Source organism: Henckelia pumila, chromosome 3 (genome assembly GCF_033568475.1).
Source record: "Henckelia pumila isolate YLH828 chromosome 3, ASM3356847v2, whole genome shotgun sequence".
In the NCBI taxonomy this organism is placed as follows: Eukaryota; Viridiplantae; Streptophyta; class Magnoliopsida; order Lamiales; family Gesneriaceae; genus Henckelia; species Henckelia pumila.
In genome coordinates this window covers 200,528,588-200,538,705 of record NC_133122.1, presented here as the reverse complement: position 1 = coordinate 200,538,705, position 10,118 = coordinate 200,528,588, and the positions used below count along the sequence as shown (strand labels likewise).

Sequence of the window (10,118 nt, the reverse complement as noted above, 5' to 3'; positions counted from 1 at the left end):
GAAAACATACCAAGCCCATTAGGCCCGGCTCGGGTCGGCCCATTAACAGCAGCCCAGGTCTTGATACGTCCTAACAGATAGAAAACTGAGCTGGACCTTATATATATAATAATAATAATCCAATAATTGGGTCAACCCTCTTAAACTCATAATGAACGGGTCCGGATTAAAATAATTTCCTAGGGTATCAAATATTTATTCCAATCACTCGAATTTGTCTATATAAGTTATCAGTCCCGTGAAAATATAAAACCTTAAAGTTGTCAAATGTGGGGAATTTTTAATTCCATCATATCATGACTTAATAAATAAAAATAATTAATTAATAATAATAAATAAGAGAGTAGAATCCGCTCTTGGAACAGCCCATGGGAAAGTTTAAACAGGCCCCTGGTTTTCCTTTCAACTCTCCTGCATACCAACTGTATATGTACCATGGTTTCCATCTTCAATCATGCACATCTGTCAAAACTATTCATTTAATTGCCCACTACAAGTTTACTGTAGTGTTTGTTGTGTTGGGGGGGAATTGAGCCTGTGTTCCTATTATCTATATATCTATTTCTATATGTAAGAGTACGCATGTTCTGTTTCCCCTCCCCTGTTTCTTGAGTTCCCTGTTTTCTTGGGTACAAAAGTCGTCCGCCCCTTTTCTTTTTCATCATCATTTTCTTTTTGTAGGGATTTTTCATCAAAATTTTGTCCAGTTGCCAGAGTTTTTATTTTCGTTCAAATTTTTCTCTGTCACCCCAACATTTTTGGAACTTTTGTGGCTCTTTTTTTTTTGGATGCAAATGGGGATGGAACAAAACGGCAGTGGTAGAAAAGGTAATAAAGATAAGAGGAGACAGAAGAAACTGTCTCCTGTTCAAAGACTGTATGAGACTTGCAAGGAAGTGTTTGCCGATTGTTCCCCTGGCATTGTTCCATCGCCTCAAAACGTGGAAAAGCTTGCTGCTGTTCTGGGTATTCATTAACCTTTTTGCCTCTTTCATTCATTCTTGTTTTAACGTACCCTTGTTTTTTAGACAATCAGTTTGATGTATTAAGACGCGGTTTGGTAATTTTTGTTTTTTTTTTTAATGGAATTTGCATTCTTGATTTCAACTCTCATTGAGATAAATATTTCTCCTTTTTTTTTTTTTTGAAAAAGAAGATGATTATTTCTCCTTGATGAAAGTAATAGTTGTAATCTGCTCTACGAAGACAAGGGTACAAGAAGACTTATTGGACTCACTGCAGCTAACCTAGTTTCTTTGAATCTTGCTTGTTGCTGAATTAGACTCTAAAGTTTGTGAATCCATAGATAAGTTGCTATTGCTTTTAGTTAGATTTGATATGTCTCTTGATATCAACAAAATCATGCTGTTATTAATTTGCATGGTTGTATTTTAAAAATGATTCTTGTTTCATTGTCTTGAAAAGGATCATCTTGAATTAAGGTAATAAAGCAAGAATTCTAATATTTTTGCTTGTTTTTAGATATGCTTTCATCGTTTATTCCCCTTCCTAGAGGCTTGTAAAATCGAAAAGAATCAAATTCCTGTTTGCTTGAAGATATGCAAAGTGCTGGTTTATGTGCTCTAGACACGAATTCAACCGGGCTAATAAAGTTTCATACAAACGCAGACCAGATGACCCAAGCGGATGTTGGTTTGAGCCCTAATATGCGTTTTTTCGACAACGATAGAGCCCCAATCATTACCTACCTGCACCTCCACGAGTGCGATAGATTCTCCGTATGTAGTCTGCTGCAAAGCTCTTGATTGATCCCCTCCCCCCTTCATGGTCGATGTTTATTGTTGGTCTTTCTTGAATGAATCCAGATTGGTATTTTCTGCTTGCCACCGAAAAGTGTCATTCCGCTACATAACCATCCTGGAATGACAGTTTTTAGCAAGCTTCTCTTTGGGAAAATGCATTACAAGTCATATGACTGGTTGAATGAGATGGATGCCAACATTGATGCAGCAACTGCCAACGCTCTACAAAGTAAGTTAAGCCAATCATCAGTCAGGTGCGAGGAAGGTTGTTATACAGCTCATGAGGAAAAACAATTTAAAACTTTTTCAATTTTAATGCATTAAAAAGCTCCCCTCCTCACCAGGTGCATTACTAACCGTTAGATATGTAGGTAGGTCTCGTATAATCCAATTTTGATTTATAAACACATTTGGTGGTGTTCTTACATAGGATATGACAAATGTTCGAAATTTTGTGCAATTATCTGTCATACGATTGATTAGTGAAAAGCAACAAGAAGAATGGCAGCTCAGCTTTTTGTCAAATTTGGAATTTTACTTACTTTTGTGCTGTCTCACCAAATCATACCTACCTTTGGTCCCACTTCTTTGCTTTTTCGGAAAATATCGCACCCAAAGATTCAAGCCTTTTGAAATCAAGAAAGAGGTATGATGTTGCCTAGAGTTAACCTCCACCATGACTGTGATAGACGTATTTCCATCCAAACCAAGACGGGTGAGACTATGCTGCACCTGGAGTTCTTCTCCAGGTGCAGCATAGCCCTTGGATCAATAGGGCCCACATGAAAATATGTGGGACCCACATGTTATCATGTGGGCCCTCCATTGATCCAAGGGCTTAGCTCCACCTGGCGGAGCATCCAAGACCTTCTTTTATCTAGTACGTTTAATTTAAGTTTCTGTCTCATTACTAGAGAATTATGGGCAAACATGATCAAGAAATACTCAAGAGACCCACCCCTGAGACTAGAACATCACCCGGAAAAGTCGAGTAGAATCATGAGCCTCTTTTCGGTCTGTGTATTTGTAGCTTTATGAGCATGCATGGGTTGAGGAGTTGGGAGGCTGATATTTTTAATGACTGCCTCTTGCGGATTCATATAGAGTCACCCCCTCCCTATGTTCACTTGTACACGCATATTATTGTGTGTGTCAAAACATGAGAATGATAATTTTTTTTATCATATTTGATCATGCAGGCCGTGCTAATGGTTTACGCCTAGCGAAGCAAAAGGTGGACTCCCAATTCACTGCTCCCTGTGAAACGTCAATTCTGTATCCAGCTCATGGTGGCAACATGCACATACTAACAGCCAAGACCGCATGTGCAGTACTAGATGTGCTTGGCCCTCCATACTGTGATCCTGAGGGTCGTCATTGTCAATACTACCATGAGTTCCCATTAAACAGTTTTCAGGGTACAACTTTTTTTTAGTACTTCTGGAGGGGTGGATCTACAGAGCTGAATGGGTGGGGAGCTGACTTCATGTATTTTGGGCAACACATGGATTGCAAAAAAAAATATATATGCATGTAAAATTTTAGAAGTTTTAATTCTGGCAGTGCATTTCCCCTTACACTCAGCTACTGAATCCACCTCTCAGGCTCTCATTTTATGCATGCATTCCCTCGTCACCATGATTGGTGGTTAATGGTCATTTTCATTCAAATTCAGCGGAGAACTGCCTGCTTGTACCTGAGGAAGAACAGGATGAGTATGCGTGGCTCATGGAGAGGGAAAAACCCGAAGATTTCTTTGTAGTCGGGGTGTCGTATAAAGGACCAAAGATAGCAACAAACTAAGATGTTGCATTGCTACTTCTGTTTCTTTTTGCTTTTGCTTTTGTTCTTTGTTCCCCCTCCGAGAAGAATATGCTTGTTTTCGTGATCTCAGGACAGTTTAATGTACATATTTAGACACAATTAAACCCAAAAAAAGGTAACATTTGTTGACGTGTGAAATTCGTTTTGTCAAGTCCGCGGCAGAGTTGAATACTAACTTCATTGTTCGATTTGATGCAGTTAGTGTAAGGCTTTGAATTGGAAATACACATTATTTGATTATTTCATTTCTTTTTCTTCTTCTTGTGGATTTTTCCTTCTTTTTTTTTTTTTTTTTTTTTTTTTAATACAAATGTAAATAGAAGGAATCCATTATTAGGGGAAAATGTAGCGCCGACTTGGAATTTTGTTATATTTCTCCACTGGAATTCTCTACAGGGATAATTCAAGTTTTAAACAAAAAATGATGATATACGGATAAGTAAAATAAAAGGGAAAGGTAACATTAAAAAAACATGCATCTCCCCTTTTCGTTAATAATAACTCAACTATTGCTGCGTGGAAATACGACCAAGTGCTTGATCTGAATTTATTTGATTCAACATTAAACAATCTCTGTAAACTCTCTCCATTTTGAACTCAAAACAATATTTGACTAAAAATTAAACAATCTCATAGTTTCTAATTCCATCCTACCCAGGCCAGCCTCTTTTCCCCCCACTACTCTCTGGTCGACCTCACCACCAGTCCATCCACGCATCCAGTGGACATTCGAGCCATTCTATTCTCGGAAGTCGGAGTAACCCAAAAATTTCAACAAGTCTAGGTTTTTCGTCATGAAATCCAAAATGGGATCTTCAGTTTAAGGGCTGCAGGTTACCTATATGGATCCGTAATAGCTGCAGAATCAATGGTGGTGCAAAAATAGCAAATGGTGAAAGAGTAGAAAATTTAGGCCAAAACTTGAAGTTTGGTGAGCACACAAAGGATTCAGGTTCCAGTTCACTTACCTCAAATGGTGATGAATGATTTAAACTTCTCCTACACGTCAACACGTGTTTTAAGACATGTTGAATGCTCGAACAAGAGAAACTTGAGATATTCTAAAATTGTCCTTGCATTTCATGTTTTTTACAAACGATATGACATATAATATCGAACATGAAGATTAGATATTCGGAAAGGCAGAGAGAAGCAATGATATATTTGTGAAATAGTAACTTGATGTATGATATGGTTTTATAAATTTCTTTGGGCGGAAGAGTTGGAAGTGACATTAGAATGTGATGCCTTGGCATTTGATAACTAGAAAAAATATGAGTGAACAACAACGTTAAATACATCCCTTGTATGACAAGGTCCATATCATGAACTCTTCAGTAGCTCGTGAAAGGCCTCCTGAGGTATGTCAACAGACCCAACACGTTTCATGCGCTTCTTTCCTTCCTTTTGCTTTTCCAACAATTTCCTCTTCCTAGTAACATCACCACCATAGCATTTTGCAAGAACGTTTTTCCTCATTGCCGATATCCTAAAAATATGTTACCGCCAAAGGAAGAGTCATAGGCTTCCATAAAATGAAACTAAGCATACACAGGAATCATTTAAATGATAACACATCCTAAATTCTATGAAATTGTGCCAGGAGTTGGAGCCTTTAAACAAACTGTTGAAAATCGAAGGGTGCTATCACAAGAAGTTGAGAGTCAGATTAACCAAAACAGACATTTTGAGAATTTTATTGAAGGAATTTCATGTACTCACGTTTCCCTGGCAATGACCTTTGACCCAATAGCAGCTTGGATGATTATCTCAAACATTTGCCTGTTCAACGATGTACTAAGATAGTCTCCGCAACAAAAACACAAATCAAATTGAATGGCAAATAATATTGATCATTACCTGTCAATGAATTTTTTCAGCTTCTCCACTAGTTCACGACCAACTCTTTGGGCCTTTGATCTGTGAATTATAGTCGCCATAGCATCAACTGGTTGTCCATTTAACAGGATATCAAGTTTCACCAGATCAGAGGCCTGATAGCTGTCAAAAGAAGCAGTTGTTGACATCTAATCATATTTAAGGACACTCATAGGTTGTGCAGTATTACGTACTTCAGAGCCAGTAAAAATAAGAGTAATCCAAAAGGTGCAAGGAAGAAGAGCACCAATACTTACTCTGCTTCCTCATAATCAAAAGATGCATATCCTGACGTTATACTCTTTAATTCATTGTAAAAGTCGACAATAATTTCCCTCAAAGGTAATCGATATTTCATGAGTGCTCTCTGACTGCATCAATCAAAGAATCCAGAGCTAGTTATCCGTGGGAACAAGAACAGTGGTTTATCAATAGCAAACAAGAAGAGAAATTAATAATCTACTTATTTTAACCTTCCGAACCAAATTTAGTGCTAAAATTATGATTTAATTAATCACCAACAGTCTATTCCAACGCGAGTTTAGAAGGGTACAAGCCTAGCCAGATTCATTTTAAGTATTTATTGTTGTCCTAAGTCAAACTTAAAGGAAGGGTTCAATAACAAAAAAGCAAGATATTATCACGTTCGAATAATTCACCTGTCAATAAAAGAGTACTCTAACTGCTCTCCTCGCCTTTCAGAGCACAGAGTTATAATGGCACCGACATATCTTCAATCAAAGAAAAGATGTTATTAAACATACTTAATGATTAATCCAGACGCCGGATTTTTTCAAAAAATATGATGATGAGTTAAACATCACATGAAACTTTTATCGGAAAATTTAGAGCTTGAGAGCTTACTCACTAGGAATTATAATTGTTGCTATCACAGTCGGTTCCCAACAAGCTGTCACTCGTTGTTTTGGATTTGAAGGCAGCGTAGCAGGGTTTTGAATATGTATTTTGCTATCAAATGTGATCAGTTGCTTTTAAATCACTGAAAAAAAAGATAAAAGTTAAAAGTTTCTGTACAGGCCACTTACCTGCCATCGGAATACTCAAAAATGTATGGCACAGTAGGAACAGTAGAAATCACATGAGCTCCATGTTCCTATTATGTGAACAAAAAGTAAATGCCAAAAAATGAAGGTATTCCAATTGTCAAAACATGAAAAAGGCAGAGACAGTGCTACTTCATCGTATGCAAATAAAAATAACATGTGCATCAGTGAGACCCAGGCATAACTAAAATTGATATGCTTTTCGTTCCTTCTTGGCAGATGATAACATTAGGTGCACTAAAGAACTGCTGTCCTTGTTCCACCTCAAGAAAATGAATAGAAAAAATATTTTCACGTTCCATAAATAAGTGAAATAATCCAACTCATGAAAAACAAGTACTGAGTATGTTCTACGTTGTTCACTGTAACACATATCCATCAACAGTATAGGAAACGTGCAAGATACTCTTTGAAAAGGATAAATATCATGAGACTCTGATGATTGTAGTATGCTAACATATGAGATATTTCTCTAAAACAACTTTTAATGGCAATCTATATTGGAAGTTTAATTGATAAATATTATATGAATGTTGATTCAGTTTCTGCAAAACATATATAAGTAAAGCACTATACCTGTTCAAGACGTTGATGAAAAACATCCATGTGGAGCAAACCAAGGAAACCACATCTGTTGGAAACTAGAAGTTGTCAAAACTAGAACATAGAGTGTTAAACAATCACTGCAGTTTACACTCACCTGAAGCCCAAGCCAAGTGCTGTGCTACTCTCTTTGGTAACAGAGACACTAGCGTCATTGCAAGTTAATCTTTCGATGGCATGATTAAGAGCTTCAAAATCAGACCCATCCGCGGGATATAGACCAGAAAACACCATATGTTTTACTGGCTTGAAACCTTTCAACATTAACAACCACCTCAAATAAAAGAATGACCCATGTACATAAAATATAGTGGTAAATTCCTATAGCATAGCAAGAAATATTATAAAAGTGGTGTAACCTGAGTAACCCAATCAAATTTAATTCCATCAATTCAATTAATTGATAAAAATGTGTATACTATTTCCAACTACAAATACACATGTTTACAAAAAAACACATGAGGTAAAAACTCCACCTGGAAGAGGATTTATAGAGCTTCGCGTATGATAGAGAGTATCTCCAACACGTGCTTCTTTGGTTGATCGCATACCGCTGACGACATATCCAACTTGCCCCGTAAAAAGGACTCCAGTCTGGGTGAGCTCAGGATGCATGATACCAACATCCAAAACTTCATAAGATTGGCCAGTTGCAGCAGATGAAATCTTATCACCCTTCTGCAGAGCACCATCAACAACTGCTACATGGCAGATAACTCCTTTGTATTCATCATAGTAAGAATCCAACAAAAGCATTCTTAAAGGTGAACTACTCTCCCCTGGAGGAGGAGGTATTCGTTTAATCACAGCAGGAAGGACAGCCTCAAGACCTTGCCCTGTTTTTGCGGATGTTAAAAGAGCTTCGTCTGGATCAAGGTCGAACATAGACTTCAACTGTGCTTTAACCCGATCTGGGTCAGCTGTTGGTTGATCAATTTTGTTTATGACAGGAATTATTGTGAGGTTTGCTTCAAAAGCAAGATAAAAATTTGCAACTGTTTGTGCCTGTACACCTTGAGCTGCATCCACAACAAGTAGAACACCCTGGCAAGCTGCCAAAGATCTTGCCACTTCATAGCTAAAATCTACGTGCCCAGGCGTGTCGATGAGATTCAATAAGAAATTTGTGTCAGTGCCAAGAAGGTCGTGTCTATGAAACATAGTTGCTGTCTGAGCCTTAACAGTTATTCCACGTTCTCTCTCTACCTGTTGCAATTGACATTAACTCAATAAACATGGAATTCTAATAGCTACTGCAAACTATTTCACAATTGATTCATTGAACAAAAGTATTATCTTTTGATCCATAGAACTAAGGCCACTTGCCAGTAATTAATAAAAAATCTTATCAAGTGCAAATAAAATTTCGAACACTGCTACAAAGGTTTCAAACCCTTGATGCCAAAAACTAATTCTTAATAGCAGAGTAAGTATAGAAACATTGAAAAAGACCAAAAATCTCATCTTTGTAAATAAATCGACAAGAATACAAGGATAACTTATAGAGAGAGTAGATAAAAATATGTTAAACATCTTAAACTCAAGAGCATGGATAAATGGAAATAGTCTCCAAAGCTTTGTGAAGCATGAGCACATATATTACTTCACAATACAGTTATACAGATAAGCAGGAAATACTCCATAAAGTTCACATTTTTCCTCAACACCTTACCCATTCCCCTCCCACCTGCCAGCCAAAAATGAAAAAAATAAAATGGAAGTTTCAAATACTTACTAACAGACTCCCATGCTTTCCGTGTGTAAACTGATCCCTAAGATCAGTCACATGATCTCGTGTTTAACATACGATTGAAAACGCAAAGCAAAGCAATTCTATATTTAAAAAATTTCAGCAGACCATAATCTAACAAATATTTGTTTCAACCACAAGGAATTCAAAGTTGTAGGCTTAATTTAATATTGGACATGATTGAATTAATCCTGGCTTGAAAAACCATAAATCACATAATTAAGAGCAAATAACATTCAATTCCAAGTAAAAAAAAAAAAGGGAGAAAAAGAAAGACACCTGCAACTTATCCAAATACTGTGGCTGGCCATGGCCTTTTCTTATCGTTCCAGTGATCTCCAAAAGCCGGTCGGCCAGCGTTGATTTGCCATGGTCAACATGCGCAATGATGGAAAAGTTACGAATTTTATCGGGAGGGTACAGAGTTAAGTCCACATTGGGATTTTCCCTAGAATATGACCCAAAATATGTAGTTTGCGTCCAACTTAAGATTGAACGTAAATTGGGCGTACTGAGATAGAGTGGGGTTCTGCGCGATTTCAGGGTCTTTGATGCTCTGCATACAGCAAACATGTTTGTTTTACTGGATGAAAAGGAAGGAGAGCTGTGTTGCACTTGCAAGTTGCAGTGCAGGGGTTTAAAATTTAAATTAGGGCTTGGCCTTCCATTTCTCACACACTAAACGCCTCAAGTACGCCAAAACTTCCTAATGCATACAAAACTTGAAACCATAAATGTCCAGTCTTAAAAATAATGTATTAAAACATTCATTCAAATAAAACGTACATCAACATAATTAAAATCCATAAGTTTTCATAGACATGTTTCACATAAGGTTTTTGGACAGTCGTGATGTGATGAGTATGAGCAAAAGTTCATTGATCTACTTTCCTATTGTCCGTAAGTTGGTTCTAGTTCCGAGGCGAAGTATGAACATTTTCTTCATGACCTGAACTAGGAGATCTTTGACAGGGTGACTGTTTGTGTAATGCCCCCAAAAATATTTAATTTGAGAATTTACGGAAGTTTGGATTTAAATTCCTAGTTTCAAAATTAAGGGACTGAATTGAAGTTTTCAAGAATTGTCAGGGACTAAACTGTAAATTATGAAATTACTTAATAATTCATCAATTATTAAGTGGGTATATGCATGTGTATGTATCTTCTTCCTTTTCATTCACTTACCGAGAAAAGAGAGAAGAAGTCATATCCGACACTCCTTCAAGCTTTTGTTCC

General features: G+C 37.1%; 2 protein-coding genes across 3 annotated transcripts; one reads left to right on the top strand and one right to left on the bottom strand.

The window, feature by feature from the left end:
- The first annotated feature begins 472 nt into the window (after positions 1-472).
- LOC140891590 (plant cysteine oxidase 2) lies at positions 473-3,803 on the top strand. Of its 2 annotated transcripts, none has more exons than XM_073300169.1 (5): positions 473-966; positions 1,630-1,739; positions 1,827-1,992; positions 2,963-3,181; positions 3,439-3,803. In XM_073300169.1, the coding sequence occupies exons 1-5, from the start codon at positions 789-791 to the stop codon at positions 3,564-3,566; spliced, it is 801 nt and encodes a 266-aa protein (XP_073156270.1). In that variant the 5' UTR covers positions 473-788; the 3' UTR covers positions 3,567-3,803. The 2 variants fall into 2 exon arrangements, with proteins under 2 accessions (XP_073156270.1, XP_073156271.1); XM_073300170.1 differs by having other exon boundaries at positions 829-966; positions 1,483-1,739.
- Positions 3,804-4,766: 963 nt separating this feature from the next.
- LOC140890248 (translation factor GUF1 homolog, mitochondrial) lies at positions 4,767-9,579 on the bottom strand. The gene is made up of 11 exons (XM_073298008.1): positions 9,162-9,579; positions 7,609-8,338; positions 7,230-7,386; positions 7,106-7,160; positions 6,512-6,579; positions 6,330-6,434; positions 6,125-6,196; positions 5,723-5,836; positions 5,448-5,588; positions 5,310-5,369; positions 4,767-5,076 (listed from the first exon to the last, which is right to left on the bottom strand). Exons 1-11 carry the CDS (start codon positions 9,453-9,455, stop codon positions 4,911-4,913), a joined length of 1,962 nt encoding a protein of 653 aa, XP_073154109.1. The 5' UTR covers positions 9,456-9,579; the 3' UTR covers positions 4,767-4,910.
- Positions 9,580-10,118: the final 539 nt, after the last annotated feature.